Source organism: Calidris pugnax, unplaced genomic scaffold (genome assembly GCF_001431845.1).
Source record: "Calidris pugnax isolate Ruff unplaced genomic scaffold, ASM143184v1 scaffold24, whole genome shotgun sequence".
Taxonomy (NCBI): Eukaryota; Metazoa; Chordata; class Aves; order Charadriiformes; family Scolopacidae; genus Calidris; species Calidris pugnax.
This window is the reverse complement of record NW_015090922.1, coordinates 28759265-28784738: the sequence shown is the minus strand read 5'-3', so window position 1 is coordinate 28784738 and position 25474 is coordinate 28759265. Positions and strand designations below refer to the sequence as shown.

The 25474-nt window shown below is 38.2% G+C and overlaps 1 protein-coding gene across 7 annotated transcripts in view; it reads left to right on the top strand.

Moving 5' to 3' along the window:
* SMOC2 (SPARC related modular calcium binding 2) overlaps window positions 1–25474 on the top strand; it is a 141658-nt gene that overhangs the window by 82558 nt on the left and 33626 nt on the right. For all 7 annotated transcript variants that reach the window (XM_014951162.1, XM_014951161.1, XM_014951160.1 and 4 more), the window contains exons 8-9: window positions 15666–15852; window positions 21579–21661. In XM_014951162.1, coding sequence (XP_014806648.1) covers window positions 15666–15852; window positions 21579–21661 — 270 coding nt within the window. The remainder of the gene's footprint in view (window positions 1–15665; window positions 15853–21578; window positions 21662–25474) is intronic.

The following is a 25474-nucleotide window of genomic DNA, read 5'->3' as shown; positions in this document are numbered from 1 at the left end:
CATATTATCACAACTTAATCAGTGGGTTACCTTACTCTGTTGTTTTCCAGTGAGATCTTGATGGTCTCTAAACTTAGTATTTTTATTGTCCTTTAGTGACTAAAGACAATTTATCAAAATGAAAGGGCTTTTATTGTCCTCTATTTGGATGAGTGCTTAGATGCTGGTTTTGTTGAATGAGAATTCATTATAAACACAAAAATTGCTCAAATGTGGGTGACCTGTAATGCCCTTGAATTGTTTTCCAGTGCACCCAGTTATATCAGAACAACAGACTGGCTGGTGTTTGGTCTGGGAGCAGGAGAGTATAAAGTCAAATTAATGCATCTTGTGCCCCCAGAAGCGGAGATACAGTTTTGGCAAGGAAGTAGAAAATAGTTGAGGATTGCAAGTTCACTTCAGGTTCAAATTGTAAAAAGGGTTTAGTGTCTGCAGTGCTCCCGCTCAGTCCTTAGGCCAAATCTTCAGGTCTGTATTGAGGCAAATGTAAGAGCTGCCGAGGGCTGATACTGTCTGATCACACTTCCTTGTCATTTAGTGATTTCATCCACAGACTTCATTACAAAGGAGACTCTTATCAGAGGCAGGCATGGGATTAGTTGCAGAGGTTCATGACCATCACACGCAGTCATGGTGCAGCTCACCCTTCTTTCATAACAGCACTGTACCCAGTTATTCTGGCTGGCAAGGAGGCAGGTACCCTTTCTGTTGGTTTGCGGACCATAAGTATAAGTAAATTCTGATTTTGGATGTTTCCTCTCTGACTTTCCCCAAACTACCATCATATAGCTGGAGCTATAATCTCAATAGACCTTACTGCCTGAAAGTAATAAGAGAATCATTATTCTCATTGCTCTCGTGTTTGGCTGAATAAATGCTACATCCTACCTAGCTTAAGGGACTTATAATTTTAGTGTTCTTGGAGTTTCTAATCAGATTTAAAAAGCAATTTAAGATCATTATCAGGACATGATTTTTAGTTCCTTTGTGTTGATAAAACAGAGAAACAGTGTAAATTTCTGGTTTGAAAGGTGACTTCTCTCTCTTTCCTTACCAGCGTCCCAAGAATGACACAGTGACTTCTAATGTAGTCACACATCCTATAGTTCATCCTTTAAACATTTCAGTATAATAATAGCAAATGACTGCAGGAGGAGATGGTTTAGTTTCAGCAAGCATGAAGCCTCATTTCACTCAGAGCAGCGTAAACAAGAGTGACTCCACTGCAGTCAGAAGGGAAACACCACTGGGACCTAATGAGAAGAGTAGGGAATCAGGCCTGGAAGGTTTTTTTCATTTCTTTAAGTAGCTGTAGTAAATCAGTCTGCTGGATCAGTGATAATAGGACAGTCCACCCCAATCCTGCTGCTATTGCATAGCTGGAATTCCTCTCAACATTAATGGATGTGCTGTCGGCACAAGGGCTTAGCTACTCCACTTGTATTGCCAGCTGAAAGTGAGCAAAGTATTTTTTCTTTATTATCTTTCTGTACAACTTCATTGTCTCCAGTGGAGGTGATGCTTTGCACATTGAAGTCTTATTCAGAAGCACTAAATATTCATGAATACCGTCATGCATGTCTGAGAATTTAATATAACTAACCCCGGTGCTAGCCTCAAGGATGTCATGATGCAGTTACCTCTTCAATGCACTTGTCAAAATGAGTCTGTGTGAGTTTTATATGGAGCATCTCCTGTCTACAGCAAGGCTAGAGGAAAAGATCCTTACTTTGGATCTTTTTTTTCCCCCCGTACAATTGAATAAGAAAGTTTGTGGGTCAGAATACTATCTTTAAGCTTAATTCACCTTTTTTCATACCTGCTTTTATTGGAGCCGTATGCAATTTTGTCATAATCTCTGTTATTTCTAGTATAAAGATCATCCTCACTGTTGCACACACAATTCCCTGTTGTATTTCCAGTTCTTTCTTTGCAGTCGGCTTTCTCTGCTGTCAATAGCTGATCTCCACTGCATATTTCTCCATTTTTGCCTAGGTATCACTCTGCAATCTCAAATGCTGCTGGTTTAGGCTTTTCTAGCAACACTGATTTCTCATCTCTCTATTCTTCCACATTCTGTTTTTGACTATTGCAGCCAAAGGCCAGATTGGACACCAAGGAATGAAGGCTGTAGATCATGCTATGAATTTGCAGGCTGTATTCTGAAAATGCAGAGATTCCAAAACCAAGCTAAGAGTTCTTAGGAGCAACCAGTTGAAGGACACATAGTTTGGTTTCTACATTGAGTAAGCATGGAAAGATGTCTTTACCTATCTATGTAGGATTTCAGAGACCATTTCAGGGATACCTTATCTAGTTGTGGTTTGCATACTGCAGAATCCTGAAGGATACCAAACTTGCAGAGCAACTAGGTGTTTGATCCTAAAATTAGTGGACTATAAGCTCAGCATTAATCCAGTGCTTTTGTAAGTAAGAATGTTTCCGTAGTCAAGGCTGTGATTTTTTTTGTGGAAGTTCATTTGTATTTTTCAAATAAAACTCAATGCAAGTGTCGTAACATCAACACTGTTAGTCTGAATGACCAGTGCTATCAGATTCTTGTCCTATATTCTGTGCCAGTTTCACTTCCTCAGGATGTCATTGGGGAGACTTAAGCAGCCTACAAAGCATTGTATGCGACAGCATCTGACGTCAGCCAGTGCAGGGAGACAGCGTGGTTTCATTGCTTACATTGGTGGCAGCTGGCCAGGAACTCCGGGGCTCTAGCCCTGGCTCTGCTTCTGGGAGGGCTGCTGCAGTCTGGACAGATCGATGCAAGCAGAAGTAAAAGTTTCAGCAGAGAGATGGCTGAGATAGTGTCTAGTACAGGACTATTAAGTACACTAAGGAGCTTTACCGACTTATACAGTATAGGAGGTAGAAGGAAATTAAAATATGTTGTACTGACCGGTTGAAATAGTTGCGTTTCTCAAAATGAAAAGGCACAACTGAAACCCTTTCTCTCAGTTTCAATTTTGCATCTAGACTTCCTGCCTTTTGTTTTGTTTGTTGGTTTCATTGTTTCAGTCATGTAAATCATGACATTGTATTTTCACCCTTTTTCCTTGCAACTGATTGACAACTTCAAAGATTCCTCCTTTCTGCAAGCTGTACCTGCCATTGCATGATTGCAATAGATAGATATGTAGAACACAAGCAAAAAGTGAATGCCCATGACTGGTGCAAGGGAAAGCCTGTCTTCACCTCCATGTTATCTTTATTTAAATGAGCCTACATGTGTGAGACAAAATTTCTAGTATTCAATGGTACTTGCTACGAGACTGTACTGTAGTTACTCACAAGCATGACCTAAGCCAAGCAGGTGAATACACAGGGTTTTGCACTCTTCTTTAGCCTCTGTCTGTTCCTCCTGATTGATGAAAACAAGCCCCACTAAAGGCACTTGTGGACTTCATTAATTATGCCAGTGGCTGATTGTTTTGGCCCAAAATGCTTTATAACAATAGACAGATTTAATCAGCAGCAGCTCTGTTTGCAATAGCTTCACAACCTCCTGGGAGCACCATGCACTGAGCTTCCTTTTGCATTGTTTTTAAGCCATCAAACAACCCTTAATCTTCCCAAATTAAAAAGAAAACAAAGCATACAATGTATCATATGTAGAAAGAATAACAGAACTGTCTTCACGTAAGCAATAATAAAAACGTTTCCTTATTAGGTGACTCAATGCCAACATTGCTGTTTCCTGTGATGCTGGTTATCTGGAAAGTTAAATATTTAGAATCTGTTTTATTTGAAAAGTCCTGCCAGAAACAGTCCTTTGGATTTTCTCTGTTTGTTGTAGAGAGCTTCAAAATAATGAGACTTGAGGTAGATGTGCATGTGTGTGTGGGGAGACAGGATAGAAGCAAGTCTGAAAGGGCTGAAAATGTTTGTGGGAAACAAGCTAAGCAAACACTCTGAAAAATAACACCTTCTGAAACCTATTCTTTACTTTCACGCACAATGGATTGTTGGGAAGTATTTATGCAAGGTTTATTCCATTGGTACAGGTCATTTGTGTGGTACGTTAAGCAATTAAAACTAGTAATCTTCTGAGCACTTAAAGTAACCGTGGGTTGGGAAGGATTAAAGATCATTAGTCACACTTTAAAATTCTGATTTTACTGGTTCAAAAAGTCCTTGACTTTGTTACTATGCATCATCAGAGAAGCCTTTAAAATTGTTCTGGATAGGCTAGGACTGACTCTTCTGTTGCTGATCCCTACTGTGCACAGTGGAATCATTCCAGTTTACAGGAGCAGAAATTGTGGGCTTGGATTTTCAGTGTGATAGGGGATCTTATGTCCTTCAAAAGCATAGGAATGTTTCACTATCACACCATATTTAGCGTTATCTACACTTCAGAGAACCATTTCTTTTTGAAAACAGAGATGAAAGTCGGGTGGTATTAGCATTTTTATTTTTAATTCAGATTGCCCTTGTTTTTCTCCAAAGTTAGAAGGTAAAGCCAAGCCAAAGATTTGGCTTTGCTCTTGAAACCGAAGCACAAGCTGAGCCGTTTAACCAAGGCCAAATAAGAAAAGAAAAAAAAAAAAAAAAGAAAGAAGGAGCTACATAAAACTATATTAAAAAGTTGTTGGACCTGAAATAAATAGTATTAGAATATTCTTATTGGCTTTTACTCTTTTTTGGCTCATCCTCTTTATAGCACACAAAACTTGGCCAAAATCAGTAAACAGTCTTCTATCAGAATCCTGTACCTCTCCTGTTACGAATACTGGCTTCCTACATTCTATATAAATAGTGTGTTTTGGATATAAAGTGCTGGGGGGGAAAGATATGTGCAGCATTTAATGTAAGACAAGCCTTCAGATTTGTGCAGGGTTAAAGCAGTGCAGTTACCTTTTGACCAGGCTTCATGTTCACGTTGTTTGCCAAATCTCTGCCTGCCGAATACTGAGGGCAAGAGTTAATGCATTCTGGGAGCAGTGTGACTCAACAGGTGATAGCACTTTCCAAAATTTGCTTCTTACTCTGTTAAAAGAGTTTTCATTGCACAATACAGTTCCTGTAATTAGAGACATGAGCAATAATATGCATGCTTATTTTCCACCTGCTTCTTGCCTTCTCTTTGGCAAGATGAAGAATAACAAGTCAGTATAGAAGTAGCCAGGGTTTTTTTTTTATTCATCTGTCATTAATTAGCTTCTAAGGGTGCAATTATATTCTCAGCATTACTACAATTTTAAATGTTGAGATTTTTTGAACCAAGTAGGTTTGGAGGGTACATGTCTGAGAGGCCTGGAGGTGGAATTGTTCTGCTTAGCCACAGAAGAGGCTGTGGGAATGATCGTAGCATAAACTTTTTCATTATGGCTGTCAAAGGAACGGTCCCTGAAACACTAAGGAAGAAAGGAGAATTTTTGTTTTAACAACCTGTATACCTGCTCGGTGTCGGGGCCCAAATCCTTACCAATCTGTATCAATATTTTTTATCTGTGTGTCTTGGATCACGTTCCTGTAAACCAGTCAGAAGTCCTCCTGGCTCCTGCTGGCTTCCGGAGCAGTAGCCAGAGTTCATTTCACTGTGGGCTGAGATTATCACAGTGAAATCTGAGAGGATATAGTGATCAAAAGTCCCACTACATTGTATTACTGAGCCTTCCTCCATTGCCGCTGAAGTGAGACACTCTGTGGGACACGCATGGATGGGCTGCAGAGTATATGAGGAGAAGGTTGCAGAAGGTGTCTGCACGTGTAAGCGGGGAAGCTAGGGAAGTCTAGCTCAGGCTATGTTTGGAATTATGTTCCTTCTTCTGTGGAAAAAACGTGGAGACCATGGTGAAACCTACTTTGCTTGTGCTTTTCCAGGGCTTGCCTGAGCAATCAGGTGCCCTGGCAGCTCATGGGGAGACAATTCCTGTCTCACGTGCCAGTGCAGGGAATTGAGATTGCTGTTTTGTGGACTGACTGTGCAGCCCACATTGCAAACGCCACAGCCACAGTAGATGATGTAATGAAACAAATGCACAAATTACGCAACAATTACATGAATTATGAAAAAAAATGAAACAAAACTGTGAATTATAAAGATTGGTTGATTCTTATGTTAATCTTGTTTGCATCTTGAGTAAGTATATATCCAGGGGAGCTGTCTGTAAGGTGGTAGAAAATGAGCCGATACTTAGAAAAAAAGGTGTAGACGGCGTGCAGCCACCTCAGGCAGGAATTAAGCAACAAGGCTGGAAAACATTGCACTGTGCCAACAGCATTAGCAGTGTGGACCAATGGCAGGAACATGGAACAAACTGCAGCCAGTGATGCCACTGTACACGCCTGAAATTAAAATTGCTTGGGTTCCTAAGGTCAGGGATCCAAAGTCATCTCCAAGCACTGATGTAAGTACTTCAATTTCCCAAATGGTGATCAGAAACAACTCCTGTTTTACTGAGGGGAATCGCTTGGTTGATAAACATTCCTGTAAGCTGGCTGGCTTATTTAAGTGCCAAAGTACGAATTTAGGCACCCCAGTTTGCACATTTTGTTTTGTAATTTTTAGTAGAGCTATTAAAACAAATACCCTCAGCTCACCTGGCAAAGACTTTCATTTTCACAGCTCTGTGGAAAAAGTGAACCAGCTTTATTTTCACTTCAAATATTTCCTTAAAAATGAGAGATTTTTCCACTGGCAGAAGACTAACATTTACTGGTCATTATACTCATAAAGCAAGAATGATAGCTTTGCGCAATTTGTTTAATGAATGAGCCTCTAGATTGCTATAGCAAACTGGCCAGCTAGCCAACGTGTTTGGGAAAAGTCAGTGATTTTCATTTGCCGTAACTGTGGGTGGTGGCTTTTTTGTTTGGTTCGTTTTGCAGTTTGAACCCTATGGTGCTGCTCTGCTCTGGCAGGGTGAGGCAGCCATACCTAGCAATAATAGGAACCGACATTCTCTCTTATGTAGGAAAAAACAGTTTTCATCCCATTTGGCAAATAACTGCTTTCAGTTGTATCCTGGCAGGATGGGACAGTCTTTTGTGCAGCATCCTCTCTTATTTTAGGGGAGCCAAGTTAACAAATTTAAGCAAGAGCACCTGGAGATGATAATGCATCCTTGTTCAGCCTTGTAATTGAGTGAATGCTCCCAACTCATTGAGCAACCTGCTCTAGTGGAAGGTGTCCCTGCCCATGGCAGAGGGGTTGGAACTAGATGGTCTTCAAGGTCCCTTCCAACTCTAACCATTCTATGATTCTATGAGCAAAAGGGGATAAGGGACCTCTTCTCCTGAGAAGACCAGAAGATTTTTCACTCTCCTTGTGACGCCTGCTATCATGTGATTGACCAGCTGGCTTAAAAGGATTTTTAACTTGTGTTAAGGTTGCATTCAAAGATCCAGTGTAGAGGCTAGGGTGCAAGCAGTCCTTGGATCGAGTCTGGCTAATGCAATCCACTTCGCAAAGGTTTTCTATAATTTTCACACACTGTTGTTAGAGATTTAGCAAAAATGTGCTACTTCACTGCTTTCTCACATTTCATTGATGGTATAATAAATATTTGATCCAGGATGTTCAGGATGCACATTTTGGCTCTAATGCAAAATGCATTTTTGAAATAACTCAGATGTATAGTCTAATTTATACTAATTTCATGTTGTCTACAGGAGGAGTAATCACTAATACTTAAATTATTAGAACCAGATTCTGTCACACTTACAAGTGAAGACTTAGCTTTTCTGAATTTTCAAGTCAGCAGACAGATCTCGTGCTACTGTTTCATTCAATATAAATAAGAATGACAAAATTTAGAATTACATTTTGTTTAAAACCGGGTAGCTTGTCTGATCCCTTATAATAAGTGTGAGAACTCAGTGGAGAAAAAGGATTATAAATGAATTGAGAAATTTAAATTAGTTACAATTCTGAGAAGAGAAATTTGAATCCTTACATAATATTTCTCAGCTCTTTAACTAAGAATTTGGGCTAAGAATTAAACAAACAAGCACGCAAACAAACAAATAAACTGCTAAAATAGCAGGCTTTTGTGACAAAAAGTGGTTGGTTTTTTTTTTCTTTTACAATGTTGTGGTTAGAGCCTTTCTCACAGCGCTCCTAGTATTTCAGATTCTAGGACAAATAAAAAAATGGAGGGGTAATGCGCAAAACTTTCCCTAAACCAGAAACTCTTTTCAAAAATCCAGTAGACAAGTGGGTTTGGGTTTCAGTTAAAGAGCAAGTCATCCTGCTTTTATTTGATATCTTTCTATTATGGGTGCACAAACTTTTGCCTATTGGTAGAATCAGAATTTGTGTATTGCAGAAATATTGACTTGACCTAATGCTACTTGGCTACTCAAACCCAGAGTAAAAGATGATGGAATCCTAGGTAGTTTGGATTGACTCTGGCCGTGTTTTTTCAGGTAAAGTTAAATGGGAGCTGGTGGTCTCTGTGTTCTGAATCTTTGTTTTGATGGGCTCAGTGCATTTCCAGATGATCCTCCTTGTGTATTACACTGTCTTCGCATATGAAACCACATAGATAAATGAGAGCATCTGTCTGTGATTTCTCCTGCTTTGTTCAGTGGAGTAAAGTACATAAATTAATCTATAGGGCTGTGTTGAAGCCATGAGCTTCGTGTTTAGCCACAATTATCTACCCAAGCTCCAAAAGTGCAAAATAGTGATGAGCTCTGCAGTGAGAGTACTCTGCAAATGCACACAAGGGGCCTAAAATATTTGGTTCCCACAAGTTTTCACAAACAAGAATAAGTATGGGTAGGAATGTTGCCAGCTTTCTCCAGGCCTTGAGAACCCTCATGCTGATGCGTATCTGAACCTAATGTAAACCAAAACATGTGGCGCCAGATGAATATTAATACTGTAATTTAGTCTTAGGTTTTGGTTGCCATCTAGATGTTGGGATGAAGGTTGATTGTTTATTAATGTTACCTGTTCCTTACAATCAGTACTTGGTCCATAAGCAAATATTAGGCTTAATTGGAAACATACTTGCATGTGAATAGCTGAGAACTGATGTATTGTCCATTGAATTTAGTAGGTATTTTCGCATGGATTTCTACTGGGGGAAAACTGGGCCACACAAATACTTTTTGTTTCATTTCAGTTTATGAATAGTCATTATAAGAATCAAGTAGCAGGAGCAAAATTGTTCCTGCATTTGTTAGTAGCACTGAGCTGCACTTGACTTCTGTTAGAGATTATTTGAAACTGTCAAGAGACAGCAGGCAAATTCTTGGAAGAACAGGGCTTCTTAAGAAAGATTAGTGTGAGATGCTCATACTCTGGCCATAAGGGGTAAGAAAATAACATTGTGTACATAAAGATTGTGATTTTGGCATCTTGAACTGCATTATACCACCTCATCTACCTCTTCAGAGAAAGAATCTGTCATGCTAGAGAGGGTCTAAATGCAAGCTGGAAACCCTGAAATAATATGAAGCTGTGGTGCTACACCTCTCCTTCACTAGAATGAAGTAATTTAAGGATTTTTTTTCATTTATACCTAGCTAAAATGCTTCCTTTGGATGATGCGTTTATAGCAGGAACAGATGTGATGAATTCTGGGTGATGAAAGTGGTTAGTGATAGATAAAGAACCTGCTGGTTTACTTGGAAGGTGCATGTTTGTTGGAGTTAGGAATAACAGGGCCACTGCTGTAATGTATCATTCTGTCATCCAGTCAATGTAAATCCTTCCCCAGGGAGAGCATAGCTTGAATAGAAATTACCCCACTTCCCACTGCCTTTCTAAAGTGAACGTTTTGGTCGTATGTGGAAATACAATTTGGTGTAGTGTAAGTGGAAATCCATTCAATGAAATTTGAAGACTATGAAAACTAGTTGAAAATATAAAAACACATTGTAATCAGTTTCCTTGGGGCCTATTAACTTCACTGGTTCAAGGAGGGTTCATCCTAAGCAAATGGATCAAATTCTTATCCCCATGAGATGTGAATTTGTTGCATAGGTGTGAATAGGACGACTATTTATCCATCCTTATTATTATGGTTTTGAAATAAACTAGCACAGAACTTGTGTAAATCATTATTTGAAGTGTTCTGAGGGGATGCCTAAATTAGGCTTAATTAACCAGGACAGACAGATGATTTGCATAACATTAATGAGGAGAAATCGTTGCACAATTTAAGTCTCTCTATACTGAAATTTGGAAATGAATGTATTCTGTCTCTATATCCTCTGAGAAACGTGAGAAAACTTCAATATTAACTGTCTCTAATGTTACACTGCACTCCTCCAGAGCATGTGTATCACTTTTCGGAGTGTTTTTGTTCACAGGTTTCTTGTTACCTGCTTTCTATAGAGGACATTGAGCTTAAAGCCCTAATAAAAGATCCCTTTACTGTGGAAACCAGGCTGTCTAAATTGTCCTTTCATGGCCCATTATGGTAATGAGAAAAGGAGGGAGAAGGAACCAACTGAAAACAGAACTTCTTGGAATGGATTCTGTTGTCATATACACACTGTGTGGTGGAGGAAATTGAAAGGAAATGTTTGTATAGTGGCAGGAAATGTTAAAGTAGTATACAGACACCTTTGTAATTTTCTGCAGATTTGGTAACATGTTTCTGCAAAACACACTGAAATTTAGACATAAATGCAGCAATTCATATTTAAGCAAAAAAAAATAATAAATTATTTGTACTCATGAAAATTCCACTTTAGGAGAAGCTGTGATAAAACACAGGATAACAACTGCCAGAATTTCTGAAACAAGGGGCTAAAACATGTCCTGTTACAAGACTAACAAGATGATTATCATAACTTACATAATACGGTGCTTGGTGTTTTAGATATGCACATTTACATAGTTTGTTCCGGATGACTTTTACAGAAAAGCCATGTCTTTTCTCCTCCAGAACATCTCCTAGTAAAAATTAATTGACAGTTTAAGTAACCCATCAGAGATGAATAAATAGAGTCTTTCATAAATAAGGATTTATTTGTAATAAATAAATTATAAATTATGTGTTATACCCTATTACTATTGAGGTATTTTTTCTGGTCATGTAAATTAACTTGATTCATTGAAATGCAGGCTGTTTTTTTAGGGAGAATTCATCACTAGTTGTTGCTCTTGTTAGAACTGGCTCAAGATTTTATGCAAAACATGAAACTTATCCAAAAATTTTTTCTGGGGTATCTTTTGCATTGACAGAAGATGCAGCATTTCAGCTGGTTGTTTGTAATGGACTATGAAAGCATTTTGAACCAGAAGAGGAAAGGTACATTTAGGAACTAACATTTTAACTTAAAAGTGAAGAAATGGAATAGCAATATGACAAAGACAGAACAACATACGTTACCTTTAAAGCAGGTTTTTAAACTCATTCTCATTCAAAAATTCCTTTTTCAGAGCAAGTAGATGGTCATTCTGTGGTACAAGGCTCTTGTTGTAAAACTGGTCAAAATATACCTATTTCCTTACCTGATTGAAATTTGTGAGTTGAATCCCAAATGCTTATGAACCTAGAATAAAATACAGTTTTGGGTAGAAATTGCAGGAATCTTTTTCAGCCAGAGATGAAGGATCCCAGCTGAGCTAGGGTGCGGCTGGCTAACATGGTGGACTATGTGAAAAAGAGTTTTCAGGAAAGTCTAACTATGTTATTGAACTAAGATGCTTGGCAAAGCATCTGTGTTTTCCTGCGAGATAAAACTGAAGGAACTAAGTAAAAGAAGAATAGGGTAAGCATATTCCCTGAAAAAATGAAGTTGGAGCTTTGGTACTTTTCTTTTTCCAGAAGGAATGTTATTGTAGTAACACATTCCACAGAAAGTTTGATGTATTTTAATGATTAAGGTATTTACCATACTTTTTTTGTGGCATAGATGTTTTTCCGTACTCTTCACTTTATGAACTTCTGGCATCCATCTGGTTCCAGATCACAGTTGTTGTCAGATTGTTTGGACAAACTGTCAGGCATTTTTGAATTTAATGACGTTTATCACTGGTTCTCCTGGCAAATGAACGTTTGTTGACCATGACTCTTCTGACATTACAAAGGCAATTATTTGCAGCAGGATGGGTCCTCTGTGATAAGAGCTCATAGTCACCAGAGGCTACAGTTACATCTTTCCAGTATGCCTGTTTTAAATAATTGAAAGAAAAGTTTGAAAGGAAATGCATGGTACCCTCAGAGAGAAAATTACACAGAGGACTAATATTCTGGTTCTGGGAAAAGCAGGCAGGATCACAGGTAAGCTCTTTAGAGCAGTTTTCCTTTATGTAGGAACAGTGTTCTAGTGGGGAAAGCAAACAGGGAAGGAGTAATGGTATCAAAGTCATGTCAAAAGTGTACAAAGGCATTGGACTCTGCAGAAATGAAGCAGTAAGCATATTGCCTGATAGCTCATTAGCGTTTGTGTAAGGAAGGGAAATAATAAACAATTCTGCACTTTTGGTGAATAAAAGGAATGAACTAGGTTCAGCAAATATGATATAAGGCTCAGTCATTTGGGAACTGACTGACATAGACAGCTGACAGACATAATCTAGACAGACAGTCCATCACAGTGATTTATATTTTTTCCAATTTCTCAAAAGTAATCTACATTATATCTGACAAAAAATTTACAACTAATAATAAACTCTTCTTGTTACAATTTCATTTCAGTAGGGGAAGAGTAAGAAATGAAAGGTTCCAGGAAGGGAAAAGTCCTTCCTGAAAATATTTTATATATGCTTTTTTTTGGACTTGAATGTCTGTGCTGATGCTTGCTCTTCAAAGGCAGATTTTTTCATCACTAAAGTCCTCTCAGTTACAGGACTTTCACCTAAGTATTTAGTATGAATCCTGTTTCCTTGTCTATTTTTCATACTTTTGCATTAACTTTTTCTTTTTATCTTTTTTTTTTCTATTTATTATTAAACCTTCCTCTGATTACTTTCACTGGATGTCCCTTTTCCTTTCTTGTTTGCAATGTTAGTTTCCACCAGTCTTCTGACTGTCCCTCCTAAAAGCCATAAGCCACGTTTGCAACCTTCCTTTGACATCTCTCCCCTAATACTGCTTCTCTCTACCTCTGAGACTTAAAACCAGACGTAAGGGAGAAAAAGGACGAGAACAAAGCTGACCCAGTGCACAAGAAACAAATTTCTAGCTTGAGCAGCAGCTTGTAGAAATCCTTGCCTTGGCAAGTCACTCAGGTGAGTAAAGACTGTTTTTCTAGGTCCGTAACACCTGCTTCTAAATCACCACGACGCAGGTGGCTGCTCTGGCCCATGACTCCAGTGGTTTTCAGCCAGCAGTGCTGTCCTTTGCTGGTTGTTTCAGTCAGTGGAAACAAGAGCTGCCTAGAAGTTAGGTGGTGTAGCTTGTGCTCACAGCTGAAACAGCCCGTATCTGCTTCTGCACTGGGAATTCTCCATCACACCCTCTCTCTGCGCTGTTACATTCTGTCTGTCTGGATGACCTGGCCGTGTACTCTCTGTTCGCCCATGTATTTTCTCAACAAAGCTGAGATCATGAAATTGTATCTCTCCTCTGGGTGTGTGACAGATAATAATACCTGCACATCTGCCAGATTATGTTGCTAGTTACAAGGATGTAAAATGAGAGAAGGTCACAGTAGCTAGTGGAATGGCCCCAAGGTTTATCAGTATGAATGAGAAAAGAATTTAGTGGAGTTTAAAGACAAGTAATGATTTCCTCCCTCTCACTGCAGCTGCTTCACCCCATTTGCTCCTTTTGCTTGATTATATACAAAACATAAAAAGCTAACAACTCGGCTAAGTGATGTATTTTCCAGGTTTTTTTGTACCTTGTAACTTGATAATCATTATAATCCATATTCACTGAGGGAAAGATTTATTTTGGCTACTCTAAGAGGATCTTGGTGATGGATTTCTAATTTGTGAAACCATAGCTATTTCTGTGAAGGTTTTAGCATGCAAATCATTAGCTATTTTACTTTTTTAAAGGAGCCTTTCTGGCCTCACTACACTGATTCTCTAAGTCCAGTTTATTATCTAAACACTGGTGCTTTGAGAGTTATTCAATCTCTGATTATGTTAGTGGATAGACGAAGACAAAACCATGCAAAATAAATCAATTTATCTAGCTGTCCTGCTCAACTACCACATGAAACAAAAGAGGCAAAAAAAAATAATCAACCAAAGAACTGAAAAAACACTCCGTCTGTGCCTTGTAATCAAGTTAGCAAGTGATACTTTTTTTTTTTTAAAACTTTTACATGGATTGAAACAAAATACACTGTTTTGGAAACCAGGCCATTGTATAGATGGAATTTTGTGCCGTTTAAAGTATAAAGGTGCTTAACTTCCTGCCACCTTTTCCCATACAGCAGAAGTCTTACTGATTTTGGTCATCTGCATTTGGAAGAAGATAGAAAGGAGCAGTAGCTTTCTGGACATAAGTAGTGACTTTCTGACAGTTTTTGCCTGCAATTTGCAAAGCGTTTTCTGAACCCTGTGGATATAACTAAATGAGATTAGTCTGGAGCTGTAACTTGTTACAAATGCACTAGAAAATCCAGTCACGATTCAACTTGTTCTTTTGGGGGTTGAACAATGAAAAATCAAGTAAATCCTGCTAGAGATTCAGAGAATAAGTATTTCACTAGTCTTTAACTGACTTGAAAGATGAGCAAATATTACACACGTATTTTATTAACATTGAAATTACTTTTTTTTCACTGAAGAGAACCTTTTTTTGATTGAAATTCTAGTAATTTGTAATTTTCTGTCAGTAATTCGTATGTTTATAGAGTGCTTATTTTTATCAACATTCTTGTTTTTCAAGTATTTAGTTTTCGTTCACTGGATTAGTTTGGGAATTATACAGAAGCTGTTTTATTAACCATCTAAATGTCACATGATAGGAGACTAAGAAATAATGGTATGAGTAAACAATCTGTCTCATTTATTATCTCTACAGTGCCACATGTACCAGCTTAGTAGTGATCAAAAATCCTCAGCAGATGTGGTTTTTTATATATTGGTGTGAACTGACTGGAATTCTTAGGCCCTGGGGTTTCTGCTCTTTGCCCCCTTGTTCATAGTTTCATGTAAATTCTAGGATTGTATAGACAAGTAAGCTCTTCTCACATCCAGAAGAGGTCTGGGACATACTGTTAATGCAGGAATAAAAATGTATTACTTTTTCTTGTGGGTCTTTGGTCTCCAGAGCAAATGATACATTGCCAGTACCAGAATCACCAGAAAATACGGTGGAAGAATTTTCATAGTATTAAGAAGTTGTTCCAAAACTGGAACAAAAGAGCATAATAGAAACACCTAAATTAATATCTAGATGAATAATTCATACGAGGAATCCTAAGAAGTTGGATTTTTATTATTCCTTCTGGAAAGAATCAATAGTTTAGGGACTGTGGAGTGAGCAAGGTTTTTTTTAAAATGGCAGAAAAAGTATTCGGTTACCCATAGATTATATCTTGTAGAGGGAGGCAAGGAGATGTGAAGATATTATTAGGACTGTATTATGAAGCAACTGCATGAAAAGGGAACTGGAGGTCCTTAACAGTATACAGCATAAACCAATGTAGCTGGTTTTTGAGCTGTAGCAAGCTTCTTCAAATAAAATCTGTCTATGCAATCAAAGAAAGATATAAAAACTGTTTGATAAAACTAGTAGGCCCTTTCTGTATAGCTTCTTCAGTAGTTTTTCTTTTCCTTCCAAAAGCATCATCATGTGATCAAGAGCTTCAGTCAGCCCTGGAGGAAGCTAAACAGCCCCAGAAAGACAATGTGTTCATTCCAGAGTGTGCTCAGGGTGGCCTCTACAAACCAGTGCAATGCCATCCTTCTACAGGCTACTGCTGGTGCGTTCTGGTGGATACGGGACGACCCATCCCTGGAACATCAACCAGGTAAGGGAATACACAGTCAGTGCTCAAAAACTGTTGCAAGAAGACGCCTTGGTATGCATGTACTAGCATGTAGATTTCTATTGCTGGTGGAATTAAGCCATATAGGTTTCTTCCACTATGAAGTGAAATATTTGTAAAGAGCCATCAAAAGTTAAGGCCAGATGGCCATAGACTCTTTCATTGCAATGTCACAGACAGTTTTCTCCCCTAGTCCTCTATTTTACTTCTGTTTTGTGCTGGGAAGCCAAGGCTTGGAGCAGATAATGAATAAGCCCAGAGGAAACCTCACGCTGTTTAGCCTGATTATAGAAGAACCAAATAAGATGGTCGGTTACAGAAACCACGTCCAACCTCAGAAATGTTCAGTTATATTTCCAGCAACCTTCTCAACTGTTTCATGTGACTGGCTTTGACGGAACAACTGCTTGGGAACCCATAGAGAGGAAATATCATTTTAGTGTGTTATTAATAGAAGCTTGGAGTTCAGTCATCTCAGCTGAGCCGGATACATGGTAAAGTGTTGTGAGCCACATAGAGCAGATGTAAGCAAGGCAAGTATCAGGTTCTAAAGGATGTTATTTAGGCTGGTTATTGAGGTTTGGCCCTTGTAGGAATGCTATAGAAGCTCACATAAAGCTGGTGGGCAGTATGGATATCTTGATGCAATCATAAATTGTTTCAAGCTCAAGCAAAAATAATTTTTTATCATTCACATAAAGTTTATGAAAAAACATTATAAGCCACTTGCTGTAAAGTATTATATTCTTAGGGAGTGGTTTTCACATATTCTTCAAGTGCTGATTTACTGATAGCTGTTTATACCATAGTCTAAATCATGCCAATTACAGTGCTAGCTGAAGTGAGAATGACTTAAATTTACTGCTCATCTGCTGATTCTGGCAAGTTGGGATCCATAAACTGTCAAAATAAAATAGTCTAAATTTAGTCGTGAAACTGGGGGATCAGTACACATGTTGCGTGAGGACCTAGAGATGTCCTATAGAGGCTCCAGAGGCTCCCTTTTCTGCTCTTCCTCTGTTCTCCTCCCCTATGTTTGTTCACTGTTTCTTGGTTTTAATGCTAATACTTTGAATTATATTTTAAGTGATTTTATGGAGCCTTAGTTCCTATTCTCTAATTTGAGTCCATATCCTCTTCTTGTGCTTGACAAGCAATAGGGCTTCTACTGATTTTCATGTAGTTCTTAATGAGTATCATTTTATTATAGAATCACAGAATAGTGATCTCCATAGACCTCTGGAGATTCTCTAGTCCAATACCTCTTCTCACAGCAAGGTCAGCTTTGAGTAGCAAGGTAGATTGCTCAAGATGTTGCCCGGTTGGGCAACCCGGTTGGGTTGCCTCTCTGGACAGCCTGTTCTAGTGTTTGATCACCATCCCAGTTTGAAAAAGATTTTTTTCTTACATTTAAATTAAATTTCTTGGGTTTTATTTAGTGCCCATTGCCTCTTTTCCTGTCACTGAGAAGAGTCAGACTCCATTTTCTTTATTTTCACATCTTTGGATATTATAGACAGCAGTAAGATCCTCCCTGAGTATTCTCTTCCCCAGGCTGAGCAGTCACAGTTCTCTCATTCTTTCCTTATTATGTCAATTGTTCCAGTCCATTAATCATATTCAGGCAAAGACCAAGGAGAAGGCAGCATTGAGTACTTCTGCCTTCTCTGCTTCCTTTGTCACAAGGTATCTTGCCCACCCAGCATCAGGCCTACATTTTCCCTAGTCTTCTTTTTGCTGCTCATAGGCATGTAAGAAGTTCTTCTTGTTGCCCTTTATGCCCCTTACCAGATTTAGCTCCAGGGGGCTTTGGCTTTCCTAATCCCATCCCTGCACACTTGGAGAGTGTCTGCATATTCCTCCTGTGTCACCTGACCCTTTGGATGCTTTCTTTTTAAGTCTGAATTTTGTTTGGTCCTCCTTGTTCATCTGTGCAGGCTTCCTGCCCCTTCCTGCACATCTGGATGAACCATTCATGAAACTGGAGATGGTGATCCTTAAAAATCAACCAGCTCACTTTCCTGTGCATATGTACAGTGTACATACAGTGCATGTGATTTTGGCTTCTACTGTCATGCAGACTGGAATTCTAGATCTTCCCAACCCCTTCATAAATCACCTATGGATCTAGAATCAGTCTTTATCTTCTTTTCCTGTTTGGTCTGCTGTCTTCTTGTGTTTGGCAGCTACACAGCCACTCAGCTGTGGGAGAAGAGGTGGCAGGGAGTTCTGTCCAAAGCTGGAAGGCGGCAAGTTGAATTCAGTAATCTCATACTTATGGTTTAGACAAAAATATTCCTTTTTCTTGATTAGTGCTCTGCCTGATGATTGATACTCAAAAGATCAACTGTTGTGGTCTTGACCATTTCTGATTTGTTCAACTTTGCTGGACTTACGGGCAGTTCTCAATGGAGCTCTGAGGAAAGAATATTTAGTGATATCTCTGGAGAGGACATTTCTGAACACAGATGGTTAAGCAGAGTACTCAATTTTAGGAGTTTCATACTAAATAAAAAATGACAGGTACATTTAGGAATCTACAGTCCTGGTAAACAAGCAGGTGAGGTTACTGCCTGGAGCTGAAGAGGAGTGTCTAGACCTCATTTGGGAAAGATTTAGGTGGGCTGGAATCCCGTGAATTATTTCTTGGTTTTAACTTTTTTTCTATATTGATAAAATTAAAGTTATTTTTTTCTCTAGCAGAGGGAAGTAAAGGGTGATCAGAATATGATAAGAAATATGCAGCTGTCTTTTTGTAATTCTTAAAGAATGGAAACAGTGAACATGGGACTCTTCCCTAGTTTAAAGAGCCCCAGGCTCATGCAAAATGGTGTATGCTCTCTGCAAAATACAAATCAGAAAAGTAGCTGTTAAAACTCTATTGCATTAGTAGTCCTTGTAGCCAGATGGATGCACTACATCCTGAAATTTCTTTCTGCAAATCTGGATCGAATCACTAGGGGACAACAGTGAAAGGATAGACAGATCTGGGAAGCGTTTGCCAGAACAACTTAGCATTTTGCATGTTGTTTGTTTTGAATATATTCATGAGGATGAAATTTGTATATCCTCAGGCTCTGAATACCACAATAAATAATAGTCTCATTATATTAGACCCCTAAAATAAAGGGAAGTTATTAATACTCATTCACTTTCTAATGTTCTGTACCTGAAAAACAGATAAATCATTTGTCAGTGAGGGTATTCCAGAAAAAAAAATAAAAATCATTCTAGACTTAAATATGTGAAATATGCATTTAAAGGGTAAAAACAACCATTACCCGAAAAGTCTATCAGTATGGTCCTCACCAGCTGGCTCCCAATGCCTTGTGGACATCACAATGTCCACTCAGGCTTTTTGCTCAGCAGGCCCATGAGTCTATGTTCTCACATACAACTTTTTAGCAGCTAGGATTGTGGGCAAAATAAACCCCAATCCACTCGCACAAGATTATCTAAAGTTAAAAAAGAGCATAAATCAGCTGCTTCATGAGGCTGCCCACGCTGTAGAATCCCTGTGAAACCCTCCATCCTCTACTGCTCTGTACAGCTCAGTAAATGTCAGTTCTTCCCAGTAAACTGCTCAGACGTATAAAGCAGTCTTCATAAGCCCTTGCCGGCTCTAGATATACATTCACTGCTAGGCATTCTTTCCCCTTTAAAATTCAAAACAGTAACTTGGGATGTCTTTTGACTACATTATTTTTAACCTGACAGTGCTCCATTCTGACATGCTATCTCTCTCCCCCTTTTCCCCATGAAAACTGAGGCAAGTGTGGTTTTCTTATCAGTTCTTAGCATGACTGTTCCTGTATAGTAAATTTCTAATGATTCATTTTGTCTTTTTTTAGTTACCTTAAAGAGTTAAATTTAGAATTTTCACATTGCATCATTTCAACACCTATTGGGCTCTGATCGTTTAGTTTGTATATGATGAACTACATATGTATTTAACAAAAATATAATCCAAAAGGGTAGAAGAGTAGAGGCCAAAAAAGAAAGTGTAGGCACAGAGCAGTAACAATAACGGAAGAGGATGAGAGGAATGCAGAGTCAGGTATCAGATTAATTGGGGATCAGGCTGGTTGCCAGATACTGCATTAGTGAGTATTGCTCAGAGATTTCCCTTTCACTCTTTTCTTGGCTGATTGAAGTGGTCATCCATCAGGTATCTGAATCCAACCCATGCTATCAAAGCAGCTCCTATTCCTGCTGTTCTTTAGGGAAAAAAAGTGCCTGTGGCTCTCCCATGTCCATGAAACAACACTGCCTTCTTGCAGCAGCCAAAATTTGATGGGCCAGTGGGCAGTTTCATCAGATGATGTGGGAATAAATTAAGCACTTAAAGTAAAAATAATATTCTTTTTTTTTTTTTTTTCATTCTGCCTGATAATTAAAATCAGAATACTTGGGGATTGTTCTCAGGGGCTGTCTGGCCTGCCATTAAATAGTCTCCATTTAATGTTTTAAAATAGAATATTTTGTTCAAAAAAATTGGATTAGTATATTTTAATTAGACAATTTAGTATGCCACTCAGTAAATGACATTTTTGGGAACTTAGAATAGGAGAATTTCAAAGAAAGATGAGTAGTTATATAAAATATGAAAGAACCTAGATTCACTGAACAGCTATGTGTGTGCACATACATGTGTGGACACAAGTCATATTACTAAGTGTGTTAAGTGAGAATGGAAACTTTCTCTGAAATTCTACACACTAAATTCTGGAGCTTCAAGCTACTTTAGGAGAATGACAAAGTAAAATTTCTCAGAAAGAGAGTGAAGCTGAGTGAAAAACCACCATACATCGGTAGTGGAACATAAGAAAAAAGGAGAGATTCAGCAGCAAACGTTTCCATGCCTCCCAGTCCTGCATGAAAGACATTGCTAGTGGTGTTGTGTAAGTCAATGTTTGTTGGAAGTACAAATAGCAGAAAGTTTCTTGTTACCAGCTGGACTAACAAAGTGACTTTAAGTAAACTCAGAAAGCATAGAGGAACCAGAATATTCAAGTAGCAGGTGGAGATCCAGTCTTTTTCACAACCCATTTCAAGCTGTTCCAGCCCAATTCCCTTCCTTCTGGAAACCTTATCAGTTCTTCACTGTTGTTCAAAATGTTAGGTGTTCATGCTTAGCCCTTCTTATGTAAACGAACTTTTTTTTTGGGGAGGATACAGTAGCACATGGCTTTAGAGCTGCAGCTGTAACTAGTTACAGTACCTGCCTTGCTGTGATTTTGAAATGGCTTCTCTGGTGTTTCCCGACATAAATACTGTGTCAGATATCAAAATTTGTCGTAGTGTTTATGGCTTTTTGATTTGGGAGGTAGGAAAACAGCCTGACTTTAGTTTTGTTTTCGGGGATTGTTTTGGTGGTTTTTCAAAATTATTTTTTATATTGTATTACTTGTAGCAAGTCCCCAGAGTTTTCTTCTTCTGCAGTTTTCCTCCCTGTAGAATGTATTTTGGAATAGATAATTTTTTTTTTTTGTTTGGTATCAACCCCATGAGAATAAGGACATGCTGGCTTCTTTGAGGTAGGTGGAAAATAGGCAGATGAATTTGCGTTGAGCCTTCTGAATGAAAAGCAACTTACTCCCTGAAAAAAAGAAGGTACAAGTTTAATTTGGACTACAAATTTGGAAACAAATTAGCTCTAAATCAAATTAACCTTGGCTGGTTTTATTCTCTCCCTGTTTGTTCTTTAGATATGAACAACCTAAGTGTGATAATGGTGCCAGAGCTCACCCAACTAAAACAAAGGATTTGTACAAAGGACGCCAGCTTCAAGGTCAGTGAAACAGATAAATTTGGTTTCATGCATTTCAATATTTTGTTTATTTACTGCAATAAATTAGAAAGCAATTTCTTACCTTATATCAAAACACTGTATCTTTTAGATATTGCTATATTGATTTTCCACTGACTGAAGTCTTTGACTTTGGAACAGTTTATGTAAATATGGGTCTTGGGATGTTGACAGAGAAAGTAAGGCTCATTTTTCTCAGTAGTGTAAAGGCATCCACATTCATTTACTGGAATTATTCCTTGCTGTTGTTGTTACAGAGAAGTCAGCATATATGTCCAGAATAACTTGGCCTGTACTTTATAACCATTGTTCTAGCAAAATTCGTGGGACATTGGCCTCTGTCTTCAAATTAGTTTGAAAACTGTATCATCTACTTACTGTTTTCCAAGAATACCCTTGTCAGTTTACTTCAGAATTATATTATTTTATTTTTCGATGTTGTAGGAACAAACCTTGGTGTTTATTATATTTTTCATTTTTTCACACTTTTTATAAGTGTGTGAGAGATCTTTCCTCTTAATAGTTGAGCCACACAGAAGTCAGAAGATGTGCTTCGTCTTTGAAATGGCCTTTCAATATGTTTGAATAACTTGAGGTGTAACAGGTTAAATGACATTGCACGTTACGAGGGAATTACAAATCTCTGTGAGCTCTTGTAAAAAACCAGAAACAAGCAAATAATGTGAGCAGATTTTTTTGTGTCATGAAAAATATTTTAGTTCAGGCACCCAGAGAAACATCCAGACAATAATTCTGAGTTAAACATGCCCAACAGTGTTGAAATGCTTATGAATCAGACAGTAATGCTCTTTTGTCATGAAACAAATTGAATTACAGGATGTAATAAAAAAAAAGAATATTAATGATATGCTATTATAGCATATATAATTATATGTTGTCTTCTACATAGAAAGAAGTCAATCATAGGATTAATTGTAAGCTGTCCAATTACTGTGGCTGTAAAAATGACAAGTGTGACACAAAACCGTATCTAGCTAGGTATGATGGGACAGACAAAGAAGAACAGGACAGACAAAGCAGACAAAGAAACTTTCATGCCATTTCAGATAGCGCTATTATTTTTTCTGGATTTTATCTAGTATGGTGGGTTCAATTCTGGTCATCTGTGTCCAGGAAAATGGGTACACAGGAGAAGGTAGCAATCACTAATGTATCAGGGAAAGCAGCTACTTTCCAAGAGAAGGAAACTAGCAGTTGTTTCATTTAGACAAACAGGACAAGGTCAGGAGATGACATGGTTCCTCTGAGACCCTGATGAAGCAAAACTGTTTTCCTCTGTGACAACTCTGACATGAGAAAAATAGGTATGAGCTACCCTGAATGAATTTCATCTGGGAGCTGTTAAATGATATCCAACTATTAAAGCAGTGAGGCAACAGCCTCCTGAAGGACTAATAGTGGGGCAGAAAATCTAGTTAGGTTTTTTTATGGTAGATTTTAATTACATTATGAAAAGATAGTGGGAGACAGGGTCAAATGAGTGAAGTACTCACTCCACATTATGGCTTATCACTTTAGACACTGAACGTATATATATACACTAAAAGCTGAAAAACTGATTAACACCAACAATTCACCTTGGAGCATGAATTTCACAGCTCTTACCAAATTGTCTCCATTTCTCTTCCTTCACTAAAAAAAAGGGTGGAGAGTGTGTCACTTGCAGTTTTGCTGTGTAGTGTCTCACAGAGTTCAGCAAGAACCATGTGTATCACATAAATACGCAGATACGTGAAACTTGGTGGTAAATAAACCTCTGTTGACAGTCAGATTGTTGATGTTTATCCATCACTTTGTCAGTCAGTACTTGCTTACTGGAGTGAGTTACTGCTGTTGTAACTTCAGGGAAGTTAACAGGTATTTCAGGGATAATTTGGCAAATATTTTGGACCTTGTGGCCTTTCAATACTTAGATGGGGCTTATAAGAAATACAGGGACAGGCTGTCTAGTAGGGCCTGTAGCAACAGGGCGAGGGGTAATGGTTTTAAACTGCAAGAAGGTTGATTCAGACTAGATAGAAGGAAGAAATTTTTTACGGTGAGGGTGGTGAAACACTGGAACAGGTTGCCCAGAGGGGAGGTACATGCCCCATGCCTAGAGACATTCAAGGTCAGGTTGGACGGGGCTCTGATCAATCCAATCTTGTTGAAGATGTCCCTGCTCATTGCAGGGCAGTTGGACGAGCTGACCTTTAAAGGTCCCTTCCAACCCAAACTATTCTATGATATTTTACAATCCTTACTCCCCAGAAACCAAAATTTGGCCATCTTCAACAGTTCATTTCAAACAGCACTGGCATGGTTACAAACTTGGAAATTACTTGGGTTTGTGATATTTTTCTGTGTGAAAAGTACTTAGAAGAAAGTACAGCAGAGCTGAAGAAACAAGTTTTGCACAAAAAGATACCACTTGCTGGTCTTACCTTTTGCTAAAAATTTTCAAGAAGCATTTGCTAACTGGAATCTTGGAGGGAGGATGGGCACGTGAAGAGTTTTAGGCTTTCACACATCTGTTTCTTATCCAAATTGGTAATGCTTTTATACAGTACAGTAATAAAGATTTATCCAAAGTCAAGACACTTTATCAATGAAACAACTAACTGAAACATTCCATGCTGTAAATTCCTACCTGATAAATTAATTTTCTTTAAGTTAGGCAATGGTCTTTTGACTTTATTTTCCTACTTTATGGTATTTTGCATTATGTGAGCTTTAGTCCAGCAAATCACTGAAGCAGTGTGAGCTCATAATTAGCATAATTTTTTATTTATGAAAATCGTATGTTGCTTAATCTTTGACTTCCAAATGCTTTATATTATTTTAAAATAAGGCAAATACCAAAATTTCATATCTTTTCATAAATACTTATGGGTCAACTAGAAGCACCTCCCTCTTCTATTCTGCAGCATCATTGATAAGTACATGCCTATAGAAGTAACAGGGAGAAGAGGTTACTTCACATTTGCAGTTGTGTTGAGATATTTTATTTTTCTTTCTCTCTCTTAAGGCTTTCTCTTTCTCTTTTTTAACTGGTCTATTAAATGCCCAAGTCCTCAGCTGGCAAATTTCACTCTTATGCTACAAATACTACATCAAGTAAAAATTAATTGGTTTTACTTTACCAAGTTTGAAAAAAGGAGGTTGAAAGAGGATCTTGCACAGGTGTGATTAGTTGTTAGCAAGTAACATGTAAAATTGCACAAATGGCTAATATGAATCAACTTTTTAGTAGAAATGAACCACTGTTGCTCAAAGTTTCTCTATTGTTAAGCAACGTTGCAAAGGCATGTTTGCATTTGTGGTGTCTAAATTTAATACAGCATCTGATTGCTGAGTTGTGCCGGGACTGAATAAAAAATGTAGGTTATTTGTGTACTTACTTTCAAGGAATAATACATTTTTGAAAGGATGGGTTTGCATGGTTTGCAGCTTATACCCACAAAAAAGCAGTAGCCCTGGGTGAAACCACTGTGACCACCAGCCATGTAAAACCAGGAAGATTTTAAAACAATTAGTTTACTACTGTGAATGATCTTAAATAGGATAAAACCCACTGGTACATCCTCAGGTGGCTTAAATTGGCATGGTTCTGCTGCTATGCTGATTTATACCACCTGAAAATTTGAACCCATTACACGTACAGCCAAATATTTTTAGCAATAATTTGCAAATAAATCAAGATGCAGTTTTTGGCAAACCTTGATATCTTGTTAAGGCAAAATTGTAGAAAGTGAGGGCCCCTTGGACTCTATGGCAAAATTCCCACTGATTTAA